The sequence below is a fragment of the Momordica charantia genome (assembly GCF_013281855.1).
Source record: "Momordica charantia cultivar OHB3-1 chromosome 8 unlocalized genomic scaffold, Mcharantia_2.0 BLBB01000008.1, whole genome shotgun sequence".
Lineage (NCBI taxonomy): Eukaryota > Viridiplantae > Streptophyta > Magnoliopsida > Cucurbitales > Cucurbitaceae > Momordica > Momordica charantia.
Window position 1 is genome coordinate 9,528,216 of NW_028275166.1, and position 25,921 is coordinate 9,554,136.

General features: G+C 34.8%; 2 protein-coding genes across 5 annotated transcripts; one reads left to right on the top strand and one right to left on the bottom strand.

Annotated features, from left to right (window-relative positions):
- Positions 1-21: 21 nt before the first annotated feature.
- Positions 22-4,052, bottom strand: LOC111016951 (RING/FYVE/PHD zinc finger superfamily protein). Of its 3 annotated transcripts, XM_022292548.2 has the most exons (9): positions 3,853-4,051; positions 2,945-3,470; positions 2,435-2,760; positions 2,133-2,218; positions 1,757-1,903; positions 1,498-1,600; positions 1,153-1,265; positions 881-1,005; positions 22-350 (listed from the first exon to the last, which is right to left on the bottom strand). In XM_022292548.2, the coding sequence occupies exons 3-8, from the start codon at positions 2,670-2,672 to the stop codon at positions 913-915; spliced, it is 780 nt and encodes a 259-aa protein (XP_022148240.1). In that variant the 5' UTR covers positions 2,673-2,760; positions 2,945-3,470; positions 3,853-4,051; the 3' UTR covers positions 22-350; positions 881-912. The 3 variants fall into 3 exon arrangements, with proteins under 3 accessions (XP_022148240.1, XP_022148238.1, XP_022148241.1); XM_022292546.2 differs by lacking the exon at positions 2,945-3,470; XM_022292549.2 differs by lacking the exons at positions 22-350; positions 2,945-3,470 and adding an exon at positions 375-769 and having other exon boundaries at positions 3,853-4,052.
- A 5,505-nt stretch (positions 4,053-9,557) lies between these two features.
- PUM5 (pumilio 5) lies at positions 9,558-24,380 on the top strand. Of its 2 annotated transcripts, XM_022292466.2 has the most exons (10): positions 9,558-9,751; positions 10,818-11,490; positions 11,817-13,258; positions 13,356-13,497; positions 13,627-13,734; positions 15,937-16,149; positions 16,285-16,395; positions 22,553-22,747; positions 23,788-23,959; positions 24,093-24,380. In XM_022292466.2, exons 2-10 carry the CDS (start codon positions 10,843-10,845, stop codon positions 24,101-24,103), a joined length of 3,042 nt encoding a protein of 1,013 aa, XP_022148158.1. In that variant the 5' UTR covers positions 9,558-9,751; positions 10,818-10,842; the 3' UTR covers positions 24,104-24,380. The 2 variants fall into 2 exon arrangements, with proteins under 2 accessions (XP_022148158.1, XP_022148156.1); XM_022292464.2 differs by lacking the exon at positions 24,093-24,380 and having other exon boundaries at positions 23,788-24,086.
- Positions 24,381-25,921: the final 1,541 nt, after the last annotated feature.

Here is a 25,921-nt window from a genome sequence, read left to right on the forward strand (position 1 = left end):
TCCAATGATTAGAACACAAAGTTGAGTTCCAGAATATAAATTATGTAATGTATGATTCAATTTACTAATTCAAATAATTCATATAATGTCCTAATATTTTGTCAAATAAATACAAATCCATTACATGTGTAGATTTCCCTATCTTCACCAAGCGAAATGTCCATTTACACAAAGAAATCTGTGTCCAAAACAGAAGGATATGGTAAAGGAGAAGGAACCAGACATGCCAATTCCATATAAATTCCTGGAATTTCGGAAGTGCACTCTTCTTCGAACTAGCAAATTGGCAACATTTCAGAAATAAATTTGCCTTTTTGGGTCGAAAGTATATCCGCCAACCAATTAGTAACCTGAGAAGATCACGAGGTCAGAAAACGAAACGAAATTAAGTGGGTTCTTGCAGACCCACTTATCACTTTAGTTTCTTATCTAAAAAAAGTGGGTTCTTGCAGAACACTGCAAATATAAATCTGGAGTTACAAACTTAAGCCAAGGAACAACTTCAATAATATGAACGTAATCTGGAGTAACAAACTTAAGCCATGGAAAATCCAGATTAACAAACTTAAGCCAAGGAAAGAATAGAATGTTGGGATGAGTCCAACTTCAATAATCTAAGCTATGTTCATGTTGCGATAATATGAGCGTAATCTGGAGTTACAAACTTAAAGCCAAGGAAAAAATAGAATGTTGGGATAGACCGTTGTCTTGAGAGTGAAAAGCAAGCGCAAGCGATAGAAAGTCTCGAGTCCAACTTCGATAATCTAAGCTATGCTCATGAACAAGAAAAAAATACTGGTGAACAAATTATACCAAAATACTAATTCTCCACTTAAGATATAGTATAGACGTGGAGAGGATACAAGATGGAGTTCCTTACTTGAATCCTACCGCGGGTTCAGCAATTCCAGATTAATATAGGCCCAACATCCTTAGCTCCATAACATGACTGGGATCCAGTTCAGGAACATTCTTGTTATGTTCTCGATCTTCGACTATGTATTCCTGAAATGAATAAAATTTATCTGAACTTAGGTGGTAGAAGGGATTGACAATTTGAGAACAACGGAGGTAGCCAGCAGTTGACGAGAGGGATAAAAGGGGGAATGACGGACTTAAATTGAAACTATCCTCTTGAAATAGTTACTGGACCTTTGTCAGTTCTTGCTTAGCAAGGACATGGTAATGGCGTTCATTTATCCTCTGTCCGCAAATAATGGCTATGAAGAAACCATAGAGTAAACCGACCAAGATGATAGCCAAGACTGCAGAAAAGAAATTATAAAACAAAAAAGTTAAAAGGCCGGATAACATAGCACCTAAACTTTCTTAAGCCGTTAACTTGATTTTCTTCAAGGATCCATTCAATTGCAAATCATAATTCTAATCAAATGATACCAAAAAATTGTGCGGGAATATTACTTACACCAAAAAATTCAATACAGATATAAAGAAGAACAAAAAAAAGTAAGGAGTAAGTCGGCAGCCTCACTGTACCAGCCATGGCATAGAACCCATACGGGTGTTCTTCATATCCAAACATTTCCCTGAGTTCCTCTCCGTAGAATTTGTACACCAACACCCCCAAGAATGCCACAATCTGTTCAAAGCACATAGCGAAGACCTCTCTAGAAAAATCAATCATAACAATGAAATGGAATTATATCATAATAGTAATGGAGAAATTTAGCCAAACTTGAATTAAACACCTCGACATAAAAGTGATTTGAGTATACATGTAACTACAAGAGCTTACCAGCTGAACAATAATAAAAATGAACGCATGGTCCCTAGCAACGAGAAACTGGAACTTTAGTCTCAACCACCAGCGATCAGGAGGGACATTTGCACGTAACACAAACATAGCTCTGCACTCCGTACAATGTGCAAAAGCAAAACCCTCCTAACAGAATTACTGAAATGGATTAGAGGTCAAAAAACATTGAAAACTTGATTGTTCTCAAATTTTACATGTTTGTATGGTATATGAAAGCAGATGTATTAGAGTCATAATCCATGAAGTTCTAAAAATTTTATGATCGAGTAGCCCTCTAAGACAGCAGTTCATCGTCCAGGAGTAAAGGAGTAACAATTGAGAATAGAGGAGCAACATGATCCGAGGGAAAACTGACCTTTGTGGACCTCCAGTTATCAAGACATAATCTATGCACATACTTTTGAGTGCCTCTGCAGTGGCATGGAGCAATTAAATCTTCTCCTGAAAGCAAATTTATATTCATACTAATAAAAGGTCGAAGGAAAGTTCAGAGAAAATTAAGACAGAATATGTATTTACTGACAATGTCTCAACTCTTAACTCACAAGTGAACCTAAATATAACATTCTTATATTTGTTAAAAAGTATGAAAAACACTGTCTTAACTGATGTTGGTGAAATTACATGACATATTTAACAGAAAGGAATGTTAGAAACCTCCAGTCTCAAGGCATATACGACATTGTGGTTGGTCTGCATTCACCAGATGACTAGTTTCATCAACATGAAGATTTTGTAAATCGTCGTCGCTGACAGAGCTCTCTCTCCCTATAGATATAATCTCGGCAGAACATGATGATTCCACAGACTGCGACACAAAATCCAATTGACTTAAAATGGGTGCACGTTCCAGAATATCTTCGTTATTTTCATCATCATTTGGTACTAGTTGCATTGTGTGAAGCTTCCCTCTTGAGTCAGTCTCGTATAGTCATCGCCTGAGCTATTATTCAGGTTGACCATTTACATGGAAACTAAAAAACCTGCATAATAAACCAAAGAAATTCAAGCTGGCGCAGAATCATGTGCGTAGAAGATCAAATGTTCACAGTTAAAGATACTAAAATTGGAAAGATAAGTAGCTCCATGTAAACGATAGACCTTTAAAACAGCAATGCTGCCGGCAATACATGGGCTAAGCTCTCAATAACAATATTGAACCTTTACCTTACATTAGTGTTGGGCGCAGGGAGGTGGAATGGTTTCTCGCGTCCATCAATCTATAAATGTTGTATAAATCAACATTCTCATTCCTCAGATCATAGATTAAAAAAGATTGGGATGTTATCAATGGGTTCATGTGCTTTGACCATATACTGAGCTTCCAAATGGTGAAGGAGGGATGAGAAAGAAGGAAAAAGAGTATGCAGAAATTTTATTGCGCTAGCTAAACATAATGCAGAGATTATACTTGTTCCAGTCCTCCAATTCTTTTCTTCTCACATCTTCCTTCTTCTGCTACTATTCTTATATGGAAACTGTACGTATTCTATGTCATATAATGACATTATCTAGATTCTACGCACTTCAAGCTTTTCGACAAAAGCATCCTCTCCCCTGTATTTAGGATTCCTGGATATGCTGGAAATGGTTCGGTTCTGGACTAAAATACTAATCATACGGCCGTTTCATGTTGGCCAGTAGCATCGGCAAAAACAATCCGATTGTTTATGCAAAGTCAAGCAACTTAATCCTGAAAGAGATCAATGCAATGCAAAGTAGGCGCAGTAAAGCAATAAAATATCTGAACCCACTAAATGTAAAGATAATCAACATCGCCGGTGAAGATATATTTCCTTTTTCAGATCGCCGTGGAAAGAAAATTTGCAGGGGGCGTGGTAATCCAAACAGATAACGAAAAAAAAAAAAAAAACAATCGAAGACTCCAAATATGAGCGGTAAAGGGCACCGAATCAAGCAATCATGCAAAAATTGAGCTAAATTGTGACAGATTAATAAGAACAATGCGCGAAAAGTGGATTTTCCAATTCAGTAGCGTACGTGAAGAGGTAAAAAGAAGGAACAAGAAAGGAAACAAAGCATGGGATGAACAAATCAAGGAAGGGAAGTCGTACCGGGGGAGGCAGAGCCGAGCGGAGCAGGTACTGTAGTAAGGGAATCCGTGAAGATCTCCAGAGGATGAATGAGAAATGGTGGAGAGGAAGAGGGAGAAGGAGAGGGGCAAAATTAGAAGATGAAATTTCCAAATTGATTTTAGTTGAACGGGCGATTGGGATTAAACAGAGCGCTCACGGGACTGACCAAATGAAATGGGATGGGAAGGCTAACGCAGTGGCTTTATTTATATATTTTACGTTAAAAATCATAATTTTCTACTTTCACCCCTTTAGTCACTTAATTTCAATCTGTAACGATTCGGTATTAACAATTTCGTAATTTTAACCTGTAATGATTTAGTTCTTGTAGTTTAAAATTTGTAACAACAAAAAATTTCATTAAAATTAAGTGTCAAATTTTATCATATAACAATTTAATTTTTCTAATTCATAAACATATCTGGTCTCTTTTTAGTTTATCTATCTATACATACAAGAAACTTAACAAAAAAAAAATCACGATAAGGACTAAATCGTTACCAACTTTAAATTACAATGATTTAAATTGTTACATGTTAAAGTTCAAAGATTAAATTGTTACTAATTTGAAAGTACACGTATAAATCGTTTCAAACTAAAGTTTAAGGACTAAATTGTTAATTCGAAAGTACCAGGGCTAAAAGTAATTTTTAATCTATATTTTATTATATTGGAGTTGATGATGTGTGTTTTTTTTCAACCAAATATAATAAGGTGAGACTGTGGTCCTGTAAAATTAGTCAAAGTAGGCACAAACTCAAGAAAAAGTAAGATACCGTGTAATAATCATGCCTCCAAATATGTAGTACTCAAATAGAAAAGATATATTCTTTATATATGAATAATAAAACTACTTCACATATGGTATGAAAATTTTCCGTACTACAGAATGGCTAGATTTTCTCCTTATTGATAAGTCAAGTATTTTTCATAATTTTCTATGTATTTTTTTAATAATCAAAAATATAGTAGAGTGAGCTGGTTGTAATGTGGAATTAATTGAGACGAAAGCCGCTTAGTATATAATATATATATATATATATATATATATTAGAGTTGGAGCGTAATTAAAAAGAGGACTTTTTGTTTTTCTCTGATTTTGTTGCGATTTTTCTCTAATCTTATTCTTAGCAGCTGAAATGGAAACTCGATTGCAAATTGCATTTCTTCCTTATAGAATCTTTTTGTTTGATGCGATGACTCCCTTTCTACTACCTCTCTGTATGACTCTCTCCCACTCATAAATACGTTACCAATTATCTAACCTTCATTTCGTTACATTTATTTGTTTTTTTCACTACTTGTGATTCTCAATTTTGGATGTTCTATATCTAACTTCGCTCTAACAAACCAAAAAAAAAAAAAATTATAATGAGAGAAATATGGTGCTTCAATTTTTATAGACGATCATTTTCAATAAAAATTTTTACTATAAAGTCAGAGTTTCGATCCCTACCCACATATGAATTAAAAAAAATTATCCTCTAGATGGTAGCTAAACTCAAATGAGTAGTAGACACATGTTCATTTAGATCATGTTTACTTACCAGGAATCGAAATAAAAATCAATCGGAATCGAAATGTTATTCCTTTGATGTTGTTTACATAAATTTTCAGGAATCGGAATCATAATTCAATGTTGTTTACTAAAAACTGTCTAGAATCGGAATCGGAATGTTATTCCTTTCTTATTTCTAGTTAATTAATTATAAATGCATTCTTGTGTTAATTTTTTTAATTAAAATAACAATAACAATTTATTTTAATTTATTTTATTACAATACAATTGATAGTAAATATTTTTTATTATATTAAAATAAAATTATATCAATTAAAATACCTTTTTATTATAATTTAATATAAAATATTATTCAAATTTATTATTCAAATAGTCAATGATAATGAATTATATTTTAAAAAATCAATTGATATTAATTAATAATATCAAAGTAAACAAAAATTAAAATTAAATAATAATAAAATCATACCAACCAATAAAAGCTGTATAAATTTTTACTAAAAGAAAAAATTAGAAATGAAAAATAAATAATTAAAAAATATATAGATCTCATTAATAAAATGAGAGAAATGATAAAAGTGGTAAAGTAACTCCAATAAATGTGTAGGACCCACAAAATAAATAATGAAAATTAGATTGATTAGGATGTAGGAAATGAATGAGACTGTCGCTTTTAAAAATGAGATTTCAAATTTGAGGTGGGTCCACAATTTGATGGTAATAAAAAAATTTATTCTCATTCCTGGATTCTCAAGTAAACACGGTCAGTAAAGGTAATTTTGAAGACTGACTAAATTTTCTATATAATTAAAAAAATTGAAATATTAATTATAGTTTATTTTATACAAATTAATAGTTTTTTTACGTGATTACTTATTTAAAAAACAATTGATTAAAAATAAAAAAGAAGTTATTTTTGTTGGTACAAAAATATTTGACATCAAGAAAAAATATATAACTTTAAAAATACACTAAAAGAAAAATTATAATAATATTATATATTTTTATTATTTCATATTTTGATATTTATATTATGGCTACACACCACGAGGGCATGGGTGAGCTTTTGGCCTTTAACATAGATCACAAAATAAAGAAATTGACAAGGGGTGATATTGTATATAAAAAAAAATCTCAAAATCTCCCGAAAGCGCTATGTAGCCTAACTAAGATTTTAAATGTGGATATCGATGGAAATGTCAAGACCTCAATTTCATGGAGATATCAATAGAATGTCGATGTTGATGAATATTTATGTAAAAGTTATAGAAATTAAAAAATCGAAAAAAAATATTTAAATTAACAAATAAACATTTTCATATTTCTAAATAAGTTAAAAAAATAACTAATACTAATACTATGTATATATTAGCGACATTTTGTTGATATTTTTCATATTTTGTCAATTTTTTTGTACTATGATTGAAATATCGATTTACCCCTAATGTTGATGTCGAATCCATGAAAACATGGACATGTCGATGGAAATGTCGTCGTGTTGACAGATATTTAGAACCATGAACCTAACAAACATGTAAAAGTTATACTTTCCATGTTCTTATTGGAAACAACTATTTTTTCCTTTACATATCAAAGGTCGTTACATTTCATGCTTTACTACCAATTTTTGACATTTGTAACTTGTGTAATATCATATGTTCCATAAGAAAATTTATATGTTTTAGGAATTGAGTGGCGACCAGATTAGATTTGATGTGACTCTTTTTCAAATTTACAGGTAAAATATCTATTAGAACTATTATTACTTTTTTATATATATTGATCCTATCAAATTTCTTTGATAGTTTCTCCACGTTAATAAAAAGTTAAAACATAAAATAAGAATGATACTAATTATATGTATAAAAAGAGCTAGAAACTTCATCGTCCCAAGTTTTTAGTAACTATTATATTTAAATAGTCAAATCCATGTAAAATTAATAAAAATGTTTTGTAAAAAAAAAAGAATTAATAAAAATGTAGCCTAGACATTTAAGCTTGACGGCAACAATTAGATCATTGTAAATGAAAAAGATTATTTTTTTTTTTTTTTAAGTTAAGAGGGTAGTTTATGGATACACAATTTTATAATTTAAAATTAAAATTTATTTATATATTCTCTTATATTTCTTGTATTTTATTTTTTTAAATAGACATATTTGTACAGAAAATTTGTAATTTCTTAATTTCTTTTATTTTCATTTTTTCAAAATTGACATAATCTAGGATCCTTTTTCCTTCTTTCCAAAATAACAATGATGAAATTTGGTTCCTTCCATGCAATTGAAAAATGAGTAGAAAAATAAAGGAAAATCACAAATCAAATCACGGAAAAAATACAAATTACTTAAAAGAAAATGTCGAAGTTCGGGTTGGAACACAGGATAAATTAGACTAGCTACATTTTTACATACAAATTATATGGAGCACCTGGGGATTTATGTTTATGTTTAGTGTAATATTGTTTGTTTCTCCTAAAATATGTGCTTCAATACGTGTTTATACTTGTACTGTTTCTATTTATGTAAACTCATGATCAAGATTAGTAGATTAATTGGTACACTTTGGTGTTAGATCACTTCCGTAGATTCTCGATTTCGACAATTAGAAACTGTTGTGGTCAAAAGATGTTACGAGGGTGAAAACAAGAACAAGATAGCTCGATGACTTGAGCCAATCCATAGGTACGCAGATAATTCTTAGATCAAAGTGGGACAAAATAGACATTCAAAGTTAAATTATACGACGCAGCGGACATTGTACCAAAAATTAATACTCTAGAGATTAGACCCGTGACACCAGGCCCAGTAGAATGAGTCATGCCTCGCATTATCATTATTATTATATTTTTGTTTACTGACGAATCCTGGATTTCCATACGCGGTCCTCATTCAGTAGACACGTGTTGTTACACGTGTCGTCTCGTTGACGTGTAGTGGGGCGTTCGCCCAATTTACGTAGGATCCCACCTTTGTCTCCTCTCCAAATCTATCCCCTGCCTTCGACTTTACTTGTTGCTGCTTCCTCAAGTTTCTATTATATTTAATTGTTTAATTATATTTCCCCTCCCTTGTATTTTTTCACCATCATCCTCTCTCCATTTTGCAATTATTAAATGAGATGAATGTAAAAATTATATTCTTTTTTTATAAAAATGAATGAATTGTCAAATTCGTATGGATAGTGAGAACGAGATTTGATCATCACTTAAGTTAATTATTTTCCTTATTTTATCATTGAAGTGCCATTTTTCCTATTCAGTCTGTCATTTCTATAACCATAATCAAAGTTTTAAATGTCAATGTCAATAGAAATATCGTGGTCTCCATTTCATAGAAATATAAAAAAAACGCATGTATCAAAATATTTTTAAAATTTTTAAAAATAAATATATTTTTTAAAATTATTTAAACTAACAAATAAGTATTTCATCAGTTTTAAATAAGTAAAAAAAGATCCATATTAATATTATATCTATAGTAGTTACATTTTGTCGATTTCTTTTTACAATATTATGGAAATGTCTATTTACTCTCATGTTACTGTTGAACCAATTGATATTTGTAAATATCGATATGTCGTGGATATTTAATACTATTTCCAATAATCTAATAATTTTTCAGAAAAATAAAAGCTTAACCTAAGTTGTTTCTATTTTTAAATAAATATAGTGGCTAACATATATTCGAATTTTCATCCCTACTTTTCCAACTAAAAAAACCAATTTAATTAAAAATTTTACCTTTTTAGTATAAATTTAATTTCGTTATTGTACTCATATGACAAGTTTACTAACTTACGTAGTTATTTTATTTTATGAGTTTAAATTCTACCTCAATTAAATAAATCGGTTTTAAAAGAAAAGTATTTTTTTTATAATAATTTTTTTTAAAATAAAAGTAAAAAGAATGTCTATCAAATTAATAGGACATTTTGTTTAGAGGAAATTAATACGACATTGTTTTTTTGAGAGAAATTAATACGACATTTAAAAAGAGTATCTACCAATAAATTAAACATCGTCCAAAAGTATACAAAATTAGGACTCAATCATATATTTTAAAAAATAAAATCCCTCCGTCAAATAAAAATAATAATAAAAAAAAAAATCTCAATTTATTTTTGCTTTTACCAACTCTCTCCCAACCCTTGAGTCTCTGCACCCACACTGTGTTATGGGTTTTGGAAGCAAACATTTATTTTGTCTTAAAAAACAGCTAAATTCTCTCCTCTTCGTCTCTCTCCCCACCATTTTTTCTCCGTAGCTTTTCGTTCTTTGTTTTTTCCTTTGCCTCCGCAGAAATTCCGAGAGGCTTGGAACTCTGAAATTCATACTTTTCAGTACTGCTGCTGTTGCTGGTAATACTCCTACTCTGCATCCTCTTTTCCTGCTTCTTTTTCATCATCTTCTTCAACTGTCAACAACTCGGAACTTGTTTCCCACTTCCTCTGCGTCTGAATTCCCTAATTGTTACCAAAAAGTTCATTGTTTGACCTCTTGGAAGTTTTTTGCTTCAGCTACTGCTTCTTGTATCATCCTCTTCTATTTCATTTGGGCCTTTAGTGTCTGATTGGGTTTCTTTAGACCGTTTATTTATGATTCAATTTCTTATGATTTTATTGGGATTCAAGAGTTGGAGTTAGAATGAATACGTGTGGAACAGTCTGCTCTGTTTATCTAGCTGCACTTAGCTTCCGTTTTTACTCTTGCTAGTTCAATTAAGGTAAAAATTGTATTCTATCGACAAGTTAGCCCATGAAAAGTTTCTTGATTTTTTACCTGTGTAAATTTGAAAGATTGTTTGTAGGATCAAATGCCTAAGCATTGCTCAATTGACTATCACTCCGATAATGGAAAGAGGAATGCTAATTTTTCCTTCTACATCTATATGTTAATATATTTGATCATTCTTCTTCCTCTTCTTCTTCGTCGTCTATGATCTCCTTTTTTTTTTGGCTCTGTTTCTTGACCTCTATTCTTTAATTCTATGTAAATATTTAAGCTTAACTTAAAATTTTTATTTGTTTTGCTTAGTGCGAAGGTAATTATATCATGAAAATTTGGAGATATATTATATATTGTTTTTAATTTTACAGAATTAGGATTTGAGCTTTAGTTCTTAATGTGTGTGCGTGAATTTGTTTGGGCTTTTGTGATCTTGCATGCACTTTCTTCCTGCAACCTATCTTTACTCATTGATGGTTTTGTCTCCCATCAGTTAAATGAACTTTTGTTAGGCATTTGTTTTGAAATAAAAAAACCTTGAGATTTCAGGTGCCAGTGTTTACCTTCAGCGCAATTTATTGGCATCCAGCCATGATGATGATATAAACTATTTTATTTGGCATTTGGCATTTGTGTTATTATATATTAACACCACTGATGAAGAAATTGTACTAAAGAGACCTTTGTTTTTGGACAAAGGATTTCATACAATTCTTACAGTAGGATGGCAACTGAGAGCCCTACCAGAATTGTGGACAGGTTGGGTGATAGAAACTGGTCAGCTACTAAAGATATAGCAGCCTTTGGATCTCCGTTTGAAAACATTGCATCAGAGGAGTTGGGATCAATCTTAGAGATGCATAATTTTAGTAGAAATTTATCAGATTTGATTCCTAATCGGAGTGGTAGTGCACCGCCAAATATGGAGGGTTCTTTTGCAGCTATTGGAAACCTGTTAACTCAGCAGGACTCTAGCCTAGTTACAAGCTTGTCTACTTTATGTGATGCTTTAGAAAATTGCATGTCAGAAGAACAGCTGCGCTCTCACCCAGCTTATTTCGAATACTATTGTTCCAATGTTAACTTGAATCCAAGGCTTCCTCCCCCTCTTATATCACGAGAAAATCGTAGATTAGTGCGGCACATTGGCGGATTAAGCAAAAATCGGAGAGTGAGCTTTTCAGATGACACTGCTAATGAATTTTTGCTGATATCCCAAGGCTCCCTTTCTACTCATCAGGAGGAGACTCCGGAGGATGGACTGTTAAAGCAAGTTTCCGAAAACTTGACAGAGAGAAATAGTACTGCTTTGCCTACACAGAACATATCTTTTACAACAAGTCACCGCAAGAGCTTGGTTGATTTGATACAGGTATTGTGTACCATTTTAGTTGAGACCATTGAGAAGTTAGAAAAAAAATGATGTTTTCAATACTGATTTTTGGTTTCACGGCTACTGTAGATCTTTCTTTTTTCCTTTTATTTAATTGGATTGAAACTAAATCTTCCAAAACTATCTTTATTTTCTTATTTCACTGTCTGGTACTGAGAGTTAAGTTTGTAATGTACTAATACCATTAATATCACCTACCTGTAATTCTTAACCTGTTCAGATAGATACAGGGGTATTTATTATAATAGATTCTTCACCAACCCTGTATCCTATTAACCTGTCTTATTTACTTTGGGTATGTGCAGGAAGACTTCCCCCGGACCCCATCTCCTGTGTATAATCAGTCACTTTTAACGAGTCGATCAACAACAGAACAAGCAGCTGAGAGTGATTTGGACACTATTGCCTCTTGTGTTTCATCTATAAGTATTTCAAAAGTACTGGAATCAAGTTCATGCTCTTCTGACGTTTGCTTGGAGACAAGTAATGTAGTTAGGGATCCAATGGGGTTAATATCCAATGATGCTCTTCTGAAGAAATCTCCAAAGATAGAGAAATCTGACAGAACGCGGAGCCAACAACAAGAGGAATCAAGAGGGAAAAGTGTTTGTGTGGAGAACATTGCAGCAAAAACTGGGACAATTGGACATGATATTCCCAAATTAGAGTCTAGAACGAAAGCATCCATTGTTGAGAGTAATAGAAACAAACTAAATCAACAATCTTATGGGAGAAATCACCCATATATCTATTTGTCAAAGCAACAAGGGTTTCCAAGTCCACCTTCAGATATTCAGTCCCAGATGGTTTCTCAAGGAATTAGCCACCAAGAAGTTGGGCTTGAAAACTATTCACATGGACAACACAATTTTTCAACTGCTGAGGTACAAACAGTATTTCATTCGTCAGCACTCACTCCTCCCTTGTATGCTACTGCAGCAGCATATATGGCTCCAGGAAATCCATTTTACCATAATTATCAACCGTCAGGTTTGTTTAGTCCTCAGTTCAATGTGGGAGGATATGCTATGGCTTCCACAGTTTTTCCTCCATTCATGGCTGGGTATCCTTCACATGGTGCAGTTCCTCTGCCAGAGCCTTCTGGATCAAACTTCAGTGGTCGAAATGCTGGTGTCTCAATAGGGGAAAGTATTCCACCTGTGGGTGACATACAACATCTGAGCAAGCTTTATGCCCAACCTGGATTCATTTACCCACCTTTTGTGGATCCCATGCATGTACACTATGGTCAACGTATAATTGAGGAGCCTTATGGTAGTTCAGCTCATCATGGTCAATTGGCTTCTAGAAATTTTAGTCAAATGCCGATCAATTCTTTTGTTTCACAACAAGATTCAAATGTTGCTGCTTATTTAGGTGATAACGAAATTCAGTCACCAAAAAATGGGAGTTTTAACATCTCGAGTCTCAGAAAAGGGGTTACTGGTGGTAATTACGGAGATTCCTCTAGCATGAGTGGCATCATGCAATTTTCAGTCCCATCTATTGCAAGCCCTGCTTCGCCCTCATCTCCAGTTGGTGGGGTGAATCATCTAGGCCAACGAAATGAAATGTGGTTTCCTCCAGGTTTAGTCCGAAATGCAGGGGCATATTCTGGATGGCAGGGGCAAAGAGGCTCCAATAACTTCGATGACCCCAAAAGGCACTCTTTTCTTGAAGAACTGAAGTCAAGCAATGCACGGAAGTTTGAACTCTCTGATATAGCTGGGCGTATTATTGAGTTCAGGCAATGTTTCTTCAGCATCTTTACCCTCAAATTTGTCATGTGCAATTATAATTTTCTTTCTTATAGATCATGATTTTCCACACCTATTTTACTTCAGTGTTGATCAACATGGGAGTCGCTTTATTCAACAGAAGCTCGAGCACTGCAGTTCTGAAGAGAAGGCATCTGTGTTTAAAGAAGTTCTTCCGCATGCCTCTAAATTAATGACTGATGTTTTTGGGAATTATGTCATTCAAAAGGTATATTATTATTCTAGAACTATGTGCATTTTCTGTGTCTTGAAGTTTTAATCCTAATATTCTATTTTGGACTTTGCATTCAACGATATATGTGTGTTTGCTCGATTAATTCTTACATATCTTCCACAGTTTTTTGAACATGGAACCCATGAGCAGAGGAAGGAGCTTGCTGATCAACTTGCTGGACAGATGGTACCTCTAAGCTTGCAGATGTATGGTTGTCGTGTAATCCAGAAGGTAAATTGTCACAAACCACATGGCAAATGTGATAATTTTGGTCCTTTTTCATATTTGCATTTTCAATTTGAGAAGACTTCTTGGGTTATCAGTGCTTCAACTCACAAATTAAACTGGGTGGTGGGGGGGTCTACAGTTTCAATCATTGCTGGAGATTTTTGGCAGGTGGGGTGTTGCATGATGGTTAGCTGCTTTTGAGTATTGAGGCTTTGAGTTTGGTTTCTAAAATTTCTTTATGACTTGATAATTTTAAGCACTCTACAGCATTGAGAGAATTATGGTTGGATTGATTCAAGTTTTAATTTGCTCCACTGTTTTCTTCCTTCCTTCCTAATAATATATACAAACAATCGCAATTTTTTCTGAAAAATGCTCGAGACTGTCGAGATATTGGGAAAAATATGCAAAATGAGGTGCCAAAAGCATGCTAACAGCCATGAACATGAAGAATTTGTCCTTTAGATTGTTTTTGTGCTTTGTTAACTCGTGTGAACAAATTTGTCCCAGTCATTCTTCGTGTGAACTCCTCTACTTAACCAATTAGCTCCTTTCCTTTTGTAAACAGTTGTTATTCTTTCTGGTTCTTTTTAGTTTGCTTTGTTGATCTCTCCCTTGTAAGTTGGTGCATTTGAAAGTTCGATTTTCCATTTTTTTTTTAAATTGAATTTTCTATAAAAGAAATCCTTCAGGATGAAAAGAAATGAGACAGAGGAAGAACGTTGGTGAGATCATAGGTGTGGTAGACCCCTAATTAAAAATGTATACGGTAGGAAGAGGTAAAAGAGGAGAGTAAGTTCGTTAGGAAAAGAGGATCTTTTATCTTTTGGAATTTTGTGTCAAGTCTGATGATTTTAGGGGCGGGAGCTCCCAAATCCTCTCTTCGCAATGACCCTGTTTGTTCTGTTTATAGAAAAGGTTTGCAACTTGAAGTTTGTAATTATAGTGATTTTGTCTCAGGAAGGAAGATGAAGGATTTGAAGGATTTGTATATTTATATAAGCAGAGCATAGATCTCTTAATTGTTCTTTTTGTAAGAAATGTAACATATATAGGTCTAAGCTAGGTTAAGAACATAGTAACTAAAGTTTGATTATTGAGAATCTGAGATGTACACAAGTGCACTCTTCCTTTGTTGTTTTAAACTTTGAAATATAAGGAAAGTTTGAGGTTGTGTTAGAAGACATTATTTATCATCATATTGAAACTACTTTTTTAGAAACCAATAATCAATACTTGCATGCCAACTATTTTCTAGAATATTCTATATTAGACAAGTCTTTATGAGTGCTTTACAAGAATGCTTTGGAGGACCTCGATCATATTTTGTGGCATTGTCAGTTCACCGAAGGTATTTGGGGGTGCTTTGATCTTTTTGAGGTGCCTTGGATTCATAATAGGGATTTTGGTGCTGTGATGGAAGAGGTGCTTTGGGAGGGAAGGTTCTTGTGGCTGGCTTGTTTCTTTGCTATTATGTGAGGGATTTAGATTGAGAGAAACAATAAAATTTTAGGGGTGGAGGGAGATAGTGAGTCAGTTTGGAAGCTCATTAGATTTAACACCTCCTTATGAGGTTGATTTAGAAGTTGTTTTGTAATCATCAATTATGAATTATCATTTTGAATTCGAGACCCTTCCTATAGGCTAGTCTTTGGTTGTTGGGCTAATTTTTTTTGTATGCCCTTGTGTATGTCTTCTTGTTTTTATTTTCTCAATAAAAATTTCGATTTCTTATAAAAAAAAACGTCTTTTTGAGTGCTTTTTTCTTTTTCTTTTATTTTTTCCTGAAAAACTATTTTAAAAAGCAGTCTTAACTAATGTAAGGTAGAAAATATAGAACCAATACGACTTAAGAAACTAACGGTAGAGATTATTGTTATTATTATTATTATTTTTTTATAACTGGGAGTTAAGTTTATTCCCTTCTAGTCGGGGAAACTTGTACCCGACCTAAGGGCCGGACCCGGGAGACCTCAAGGGTTTTTGGTATTAAACTCATTCGAAAACCTTAGCACCTCTAAGTCGGGATGACCAAGAGACCCCCAAGCCATTGCGGATGCCGATGGGACGGCCCCTTGGGGGCAACGGGTAGAGATTATTTAGAATAAAAAAGGAAATAAAATTGTTGGCTTACTCTGAATAAAGACTGATTGCCGAGTCATATCAGCTACCTAAGTTTTTATCTTATGCTTGATGCTTCTTTAGGCACTTGAAGTTATTGAACTGGATCAAAAGACACAGCTCATTCATGAGCTTGATGGTCATGTGATGAGATGCGTGCGTGATCAAAATGGGAATCATGTTATACAGAAGTGTATAGAATGTGTTCCTTCAGAAGAAATTGGTTTTATCATTTCTTCTTTTGGAGGTCAAGTTGCCACGCTTTCCACACATCCATATGGCTGCCGTGTTATCCAGGTAACAATGAACATGAGCTGGATTTGATAAATGATGATTTTAGTGTTATGTCTCTTCTTCATCTTCTTTTAAATTTATTTATTAAAAAATGTGATTATCTTTCGGTTTTGTTTTTCATTTTCAATATGGTATCAGAGAATTTTGGAGCATTGTTCTGATGAGGCCCAGAGTCAGTGTATAGTGGACGAGATTTTGGACTCTGTTTATGTTCTTGCTCAAGACCAATATGGAAATTATGTCATCCAGGTTTTTGTTTATACTCGGACCTTTTTACTCACTCCCTTTCTACAATGCAATCCTCTTCAGTGAATTTGATATGCTATTCAAACGTCTCATTGCCTTCATCTAATTGAATTATGTTGGTGTATAACCAAAGGATGAAAACTTTATTGATTTTTTCAATGAATGAAACAGAAGGGAAAGATGCCTTTTATAGGCTTCTGTTGGAAGGGAAAGGGTAACAAACTTAACTAACCAATTCCAATTTACCAACTAACTTGTTAACTAACCACTTACCAACTAACTTCTTAATAAGATAACTAAACTAATTATTGTAAAAGTATCAACGAATACATCAAATTCCCTCCTCCTAAGGAAAACTCGACCTCGAGTTTCAACATGCTAATTGAAAAGAGTCTGGTGCTCTATATTCATTTATATCCGCCACATTGAATACTGGCTGGATTCGCAAGTCTTTTGGAAGATTGACGCGGTATGCATTGTCCCCATATTGGTGCAGGATTTCAAAAGGGCCTATCTTCTTGTCCCGTAATTTGTTGTAGGTTCCTTTAGGGAAACGCGACTTCTTAAGATGAACCATAACTAGGTCACCTATCTTGAATTGTTTAGGTCGTTTGTGAACATCAGCATCGGTTTTGTATTGAGTAGCAGCTTGTGTGAGGTTGTCCATGACTTCTTTATGTAGTTCTACGATCCTTTCAGCCATTTTCTCTGACTCGACACTGATATCAACAAAATGGGGCAAATTAGCAAGATCAATAGTAAGCCTAGGTAATTTAGTATACACAATCTCAAAGGGGGACTTCCCTGTGGATCTATTTTTCATATGGTTGTAGGCGAACTCAGCTTGGGCAAGAGTGAGGTCCCATTGCTTTGGCTTGTTTTGGCTAAGACACAGGATTAGGTTTCCCAAGGTTCTGTTGGTAACTTCCGTTGGCCCATCCGTTTGAGGATGGCTAGTGGTACTAAATCGCAATCCGCTATCAAACTTTTTCCATAGTGTCTTCCAGAAGTAGCTTAAGAATTTAACGTCCCTATCCGAGACAATAGTTTTTGGTATCCCATGTAGCCTTACTATATCACGGAAAAACAGATTGGCCACGTATATGGCGTCGGAAGTTTTCTTACAAGGTAAGAAGTGAGACATTTTACTAAATCTGTCCACTACTACCAATACCGAATCATAGCCATGTTGTGTCTTTGGCTAGCCAAGGACAAAGTCCATAGACAAGTCCTCCCAGATAGATTTTGGTATTGGTAATGGTGTATATAGTCCCGTATTTTGGGATTGGCCTTTGAACTTTTGACATATAATGCAGCGTAAAACAAAGTTATTGACATCCTTTCGGATGTGCGGCCAAAAAAATCGGTAAGCCACCAGTTCAAATGTTTTAGTGGTCCCAAAGTGTCCTGCCAGACCGCTAGCATGTAAGTCTCTTATTAGGACTTCACGTAGAGATGTGTGTGGTATACAGAGTTTATCACCCTTAAAAAGAAAACCGTCCATGATATGGAAGTCTTCACAATTGACATGTTGCTGACACTTAATCCAAATGTCTTTGAAATCAGTATCATGTTCATATGATGTAGGTAGGTGATCAAAAGCAAGGTTTTGTCCAGCTAACAACGTCAGTAGGCTTGCTTTTCTACTAAGGGCATCAGCCACTTTATTAGTAACGCCTGCTTTATGCTTTATTACGAAATCAAATTTTTGAATAAACGATATCCAACGAGCATGCATTTGGTTAATGGTTTTTTGTGTTTGAAGAAATTTTAGTGAAAAATGATCGGTAAAAAGAATGAATTCCTTACCGATAAGATAATGTTCCCATTGCTTGAGTGCCCATATGAGTGCATATAATTCTTGTTCATAGGTGCACCACTTCTGTCTAGGGGGAGTTAATTTTTCACTAAAAAACTCTATAGGATGGTGTCGTTGTGATAAACTGCCCCAATCCCCAAGCCCGAAGCATCCACTGCTATTTCAAATGGTTGACTAAAATCAGGGAGGGCAAGGACGGGTGTGGTACTGAGTTTTTCTTTGAGGTTGTGAAAGCTTTGGTCTTGATCAGTATCCCATGTAAACTGTCCTTTCTTAAGCTTAAGGAGCGGCAATGGTGCTGAAATTACGGATAAATTTCCTATAGAAAGATGCTAAGCCTAAGAAGCATTGGACATCTCGGACAATTGTAGGGGTAGGCCAATGTGTAATAGCTGCAATTTTGGCTGGGTCAACCGAAATACCAAATCGAGAGATGATGAATCCTAAGAAGGATATCTCAGTACGAAGAAAGGAGCATTTTTTAAGGTTAATATGAAGCTGATGTGTTTCTAATGTGTGAAATACTGTGCGTAAATGAGTGATGTGGTCTTCGTGAGTTTTGCTATAAACTAAGATATCATCAAAGTAAATAACAACAAAGTGATTAAGGAAAGGAAGAAAAACCTGGTTCATTAACCTCATGAAGGTGCTTGGGGCGTTGGATAGCCCAAAAGGCATGACGAGCCATTCAAAAAGTCCTTCATTGGTTTTGAATGCTGTCTTCCATTCGTCCCCTGGGTGGATACGGATTTGATGATATCCACTCTTTAGGTCGATCTTTGAAAAAAGCTGGGCACCATGTAACTGATCCAATAAATCAGATAGACGAGGAATAGGGAAACGATATTTTATGGTGATCTTGTTAATGGCACGACTATCCACACACATATGCCACGAACCATCCTTTTTAGGAGCCAACAAAACTGGAATAGCATTGGGACTCAAACTTGGCCGGATGTGACCTTTGTTGAGTAACTCCTGAATTTGTTCATGGAGAATGTGATACTCTTTAGGACTCATGCGGTAATGAGGAAGATGGGGTAAAGTAGCTCCCGGAATGAAATCAATCCGATGTTGTATGTCCCGTAAAGGAGGGAGGTCAATAGGATCTTGGCTTAAAATGGGAAATTCGGATAATAACTCCCGGATTTCGGGTTGGTCAAAAGCTGCGGAAGGAGCAGGTGTGTCATGTTTTACTACTAAAGCCAAAACGACAGAGTCCTCCTTCTGGATGAAGGTTTTGCCTTTAATAAGGGAAAACAAAGGTGTAGGATTGATGTTCTTGTCACGTTTCTTCTTAAGGTCGATGGTGGAAGGTAAAGAGGATAATCTTTTTGCCCATCCACGTGAATTCATATGTATTATCCCTCCCCTTGTGGATTGTTTGGAGATCAATTGCCAGGGACGACCAAGGAGAAGATGACAGGCATCCATTTCCAAGACATCACAAATGATTTGATCTCGATATTGGTTTCCAATAGAAAGAGGTACGGTGCATACTGAATTGACAGTAGCTTCACCTCCTTTTCGTATCCAAGATACCTTATATGGGTTAGGATGTGGATCCACCTTGAGGTTAAGTGCAGACAAGTTTCTGAGAAACCATGTTTTCACTACTGCCGCTGTCGATGATCACATTACACACTTTACCGTTAATGGTGCAGCGGGTCCGAAAGAGGGAATGTCTTTGCGGTTGGAGTTCAACTTTGGGAGTCAAAAAGGATCTTTTGGATCATACAGTTGACAAGATCACCTTCATCGGCTTCGACATATGCCGTATCATTGTCCAAGATGTCATCATCCTCCGGAACATCAGGTTCATCTTCATCAACCAGCGCAATAGCACGTCGTTGAGGACATTCATTAGAGAGATGCCCGACCTGCCCACAACGGAAACATTTGCCCAAAGTAGGGTGGGTATATTGATTAGTACCTTTTCGTGTTGGTTGATCAGGGGATTTAAAAGGAAAAGAAGACTTAGCTGGTTCTTCAAGATTGTTGGCAAGAGTAAGAGTGGATGAAGTCCCCGAGTCCATTGGTTTGCTTGACTCAGGAAGAGCAGTTTTAAAAGAAGATGCTCTGTCCCAAGTAGTCCGACGTATAGAAGGCTTCAATCGTTTCCGCTCAAGTTTCTCTTCAATCTTGGTAGCCATGGTGATTGTTCGATCAACATATTGATGGATTGGACATCCAATTGATCTTGAATGTCCTCTCGAAGACCATTTACAAATCGCGCGATCTTGTAGTCCTTTGATTCGGCCAAGTTAGTCCTTGCACCAAGCCAGTGAAATTCTTCAGCATAATCGGCGATGGTCTTCGAACCTTGACGGCATCTCTGATACTGCTGATACAACAGTTGCTCGAAATTAGCTGGCAGAAACCTTTCACACGCATCAGACGGAGCATCCGTGGCCAGCTACGAATGGGCTGTTTTCCTAAACGGCGGCGATTGATCTCAAGCTGATCCCACCAGGCAGAAGCTCCGGATTGCAGTTTGAAGGCCACCAGATGGACCTTCTTATGTTCAGGCGTGTTGGTATAATCGAAGAAATTCTCAACGTTCTTGACCCAATTCAAGAACCCTTCGACATTCATCTTCCCATTAAAAGTTGGAAGTTCTATCTTCATACGGAAATCAGGACGAACACCCCCGCCATGGTGGTACTCCTCCTGATCGCGCCTAGGATTGGCTCGAAAAAGATTGTCTTCAGCATCCGAAGAATCGGAATCTTGAATGCGTAACTGCAAATCTTGGAATCGACGCTCAAGGCCCTGTTCACGACTAGCTACGTCGGGTGTTCTAGATCTGTTTCTTGAATGATTCCGTTGCTGGCCACCACGATCGGCTGTGCCATGGCCGCCCAAATCATCCCTGTTAGAGTATATATTAGTATATTTTATATTCTTGTGTTAATATTAATTTGTCCTTTACCTTCTCCTTATAGGATTAGGTCAACCTTGTATATTTGTTTATATATATAGACTTTAATAATGAGAATACAGAACATTAGATTCTCTCCAACCTTAGTCTCTACAATCCCGAAGTCGTTCTTGTTCGTTCGCAATGTTCTCCAAGTGTTTCGACAGGTTTTCCATCAACCCATGGATTGTCTGCACACTGGCACGAACTTCGCCCAAAGAATCCTCTACCAACAATAAACGTTCAGTAGTCGATCTTGGCGACAATGGTTGATTCGCTGTGGGTCCCTTGCCAGAAGGTGCTGCGGTCTTTCCAGCCATCAGATCCGAGGAACTTAGCTCAGGGCTCTGATACCAATTTGGTGTATAACCAAAGGATGAAAACTTTATTGATTTTTTCAATGAAGGAAACAAAAGGGAAAGATGCCTTTTATAGGCTTCTGTTGGGAGGGAAAGGGTAACAAACTTAACTAACCAATTCCAATTTACCAACTAACTTCTTAACTAACCACTTAGCAACAAACTTCTTAATAAGATAACTAAACTAATTATTGTAAAAGTATCAATGAATACATCATATGTTCATAAAGAAATATTTGAAATTGCTAGAGTATATATATTAGTATATTTATACTCTTGTATTAATATGTATTAATTTATCCTTTACCTTCTTCTTATAGGATTAGGTGAACGTCGTATATTTGTCTATATATATGGACTTTAATAATGAGAATAGACTACATTGGATTCTCTCAAATACTAGTGTTTATATAAATTAAGTATCAAGTATACTACGAGAGAACTATTTAATGATATTTTTTATAGGAATAAAATGTCTTTTTTTAGATGAAAAGATATTTTAATGGATATGATTAAAATATCCATTATATCACTATGTGCCCTCCTTGTCAATTTCTCTCTCTTCGTCTCTCAAACACACACTTCTTCTGCTCAAGTAAATTACCTTGTTGGCAGTGATAAATAATGAATTTAGTTCTACGAATAAAATGATGAATTGTTTATTTTCTAGAGGCTCTATTATTTGGTTTTCTATCTTTCATTGGTTGGCGAAGTAGATACTCTCTTAAATAAAATTATTCTCTAATTTATGTATTGTAGCAATCAATACCACGATTATCTCTAGATGCAGGTGACAGGGAACTGGTGTTTGCACTTAACATACTCATAGAAGTTTTTCTTTATGCTGCTAGCTAATTTTCTTTATGACCTGTTAGTTCTATAAAGCCAGCTAATCTAATCTCACTTAATGGTATGCTTCCAAAATGGTTTCAATTATTAACCATATCACTTAAGTAGCTATAGCTTTTACGTGAAAGTTGGAACCACTACTTTGTTGCATACGTCTCATGGGAGCAAGCCTTATAAGTAATGTGTGAATTTTTTTTTTTTTAATTGCTACAGCACGTTCTTGAGAGGGGAATGCGCCATGAAAGAAGCCAAATAATCAGCAAGATGACTGGAAAGTTTGTGAGGATGAGCCAGCATAAATATGCATCAAATGTTGTTGAAAAGTGCTTGGAACATGGTGATATGACTGAAAGAGAGCTGATGATTGAGGAAATTATGGGGCAATCTGAGGAAAATGATACTTTGTTGGTATGTTAGCTTCTTCTAGATATTAAGGAGAGTATGATGGTAATTTGGTTGGTTCCTCTACCAGCAATATGAAACACTCAATAAAGCATGCATTTGTACGCTCAGATGCCTGATCCATTTATACTGCTAACACTTGTCTCTACCAATTAATTTCAAAATCTCAAATACTTCTGTGAGTGTCCCAAAGGTTTTCCATTAAATCTCAACTTTTACTGCTGATTACCATCAATTATTTTCAGTGCCCTAGCTCAGTTTCATCTCGTCTGCTGTACTCATTTCATCTTGTATGTTGTTACTTGCACATTGAATGGTGCCTTATAAGTAACAACCATAGTTTTAATTCTTTGGAAGATTGGGGGATGTTCATTTATTATTCTGGTTTGTACGGCCATAAAATTATGATCTGAATACAAATGTGATAGGCATAAGCCTCAATTTTATTTATCAACACAAGCCAAGGGGGATTAGAGAGCTCCCTCTCTCCCAATTCTCAACAGAGAAGTACAGCCAGCGAAATATACAAAAAAATACCCCTATGGCCCACACATAACTAACAACAATTCCCTATGGGCCCCACCTACTACTGCGTAATGCTACCTCCTCACACAGACTCCCTCTTCCTCACACGCTTACGTTCATATAACTCTAGTGATTTGGGGCCTATTTGCAAGTATGAAGTTACTGTGCCTTGAAGTGACTGTGTGCACTAGTAAATTATTGTCCAACTAATTTTCTTGATACTTTTGGTGATAATCTTGCCAGAAAATTGTTCTATCAGATTAGGAGTTGGTGCGGGAACTTAATACCTGTATTCTTTATATTTTTGAGTGTGTTTCTTCTCCATATGATAATATGTTAAATAGCCAAGAAGCATATTGTTATTTGCATTATTTAAGGAATATAATGTTAGGCCGAGACCGAGTTATCCAGCCCAAAGTAGTTCATCTATTTCATCTGTATAACTTCAAATTTTCTGAACTTCATGATGCGGAGTCCATACACGGTTTCTGCTACTGATTTTTGCTTGTTTACTGTCTCAGACAATGATGAAAGACCAGTTTGCGAATTATGTTATTCAAAAGATAATTGAAATATGCAACGATGAACAACGAGAGATGCTGTTGAATCGTATCAGAGGCCATCTTCAAGCTCTGAAGAAATATACTTATGGAAAACACATAGTTGCTCGACTCGAACAGCTGTCGGGTGAAGGTGCGTTAAAATCCTAGCCTAACAAACTGCTTGCATCACAACTGATTAGAAGATCATCACCACACTAACTACATGCAAATTGTCTAAATCTGTGAAGAATCGCATCTCTTGAATTCAATGAATTGTGTTTCAGGGAACGCTTAAATGCAGAACTTCTTACTATTGTACCAGAAATTTGGCTTGGACGAATGATGAAGGGCTTCATTCTTTGGTTAAAGTAGTAGTGCTGTTGTAAACTCAAGTGTTTGATTTTTAGTTAATGGTATACAAGTTAAATTGTATGTATGTATATTAATGTATATAAACCGTGAAGTTGAGTAAGAACAGAATGAATGGCTGGCTTGATTACCAGTTCCCAGCTAAACAGTATGTGGATGGACTTGATTCTGTCCTCCCATTATCTTGGAGTTGGTGCTTAAAATCTCTCTCCTCCACCCAACCTATTTTCTTGTCCAAATCTTTCAGATCAAATACGTAAAACTGGATCTTCTTCTTGTTCACCCCTTATTCCTAGTTGAATAATATACTACTATAAATTAATCTAGAAATTAAGAGAATTTTCTAAATTCACTGCATGTGGTTTTAAAACTATAATTTTATTGGTGTTTATATTTTAGTGAAATAACTTTTTATCTAGTCATTATTATATGTTATTTATTTTGTTGTATATCTTTATTAGATTATTTAGATGAATTTGGAAGGATCAATACGAGCCTAGTTCAGCAGTGAAGACATCTTATTTCTTCTTTAATATGAGCCTAGTTCAGCAGTGAAGACATCTTATTTCTTCCTTAAGAGGTCGAATAATGTTTAATCTTTCATTATTTATTGTTCCAAGAAAAAATCATAAAATAGTATGGGTTTAAATTTCATTTTAGACATTGAACTTTTAAAACTATCTTTGATTCTTGAACTTAAAAATTGTTTATTTTTGATCTATGAATTTTTAAAAAGCAAATATACATTTGGTTAATAAGTTGGAAATGGAGAACATTCATCCACCAGTTTGAGGAATGCTGAATTTTATTTGTTATCTTTTATTGTTGTATTTAGGCTCTAATAGGTTATAAACCATAGGAATATGTCCAGCTTAGTTCATAAACAAAAGCCCATGAATTTGGAAGAATTTTACGATGCTAAATAGTCATTTTTGTTTACTGCTTGATTTTGCTACGACATTGCTATAGCAACTGGGCAAAATCAAAAATTAAATTAGGAGTTCATAAATCCCGACTCGTTTGTTTCCATTGATTCTTGTTAGGATTAGCTCTCTATAGTGCAATTTTAATCTTAGCATTTACTTATTATTAGTATCTCTTATAATTAGGTTCAAATCAAAGCTTTTTCTTATCATTCTCTCTCTTTAAATTGCATTGCTTAATGAAAATTGTTGTGTGTAAATTAGTCCTCGAGGGGACGATACTTCTCATTGTCATATTACTTGATTGACAGTGTGCGTATCAACAGAAAAGTTTGCAATGAGTTTGCAACAATAATATAGAGACACTTTTAGAAAAAGTTGAATAGATGATTATTTTGGAATAATTAAAAAAGATGATACTTTCTAAACACTAGACCAAATAACAATTAAAAAAAAATATTGAATAATTGACACTATTATTAAAATACGAAGATAATCTTTAAACTTCTCATTCACCTCCATTGTATCCTTACAGCCTGCAAAGTCTGGGGAAAGAGTTTTCACAAATTTGCCTTCAATGTGTGTGTAGGCATCTTTCTTTTCCTACTTCACTAAGACTTAGCATCTTCATCAAACAATTCTTCCACTTAAAAACAGAAAAATAAATCGAGACGAAATCATAAACAATCAACATCAAACAAGATAATGAATAGAGAAAAATTCTCTGTATAGCATCATACAGAATTAAATTTGAAAATTCAAGAGCTAGAACATGTTATTTAAATTGAATTTGAAAATTTAAACAGGAGATCAGTGTTAGT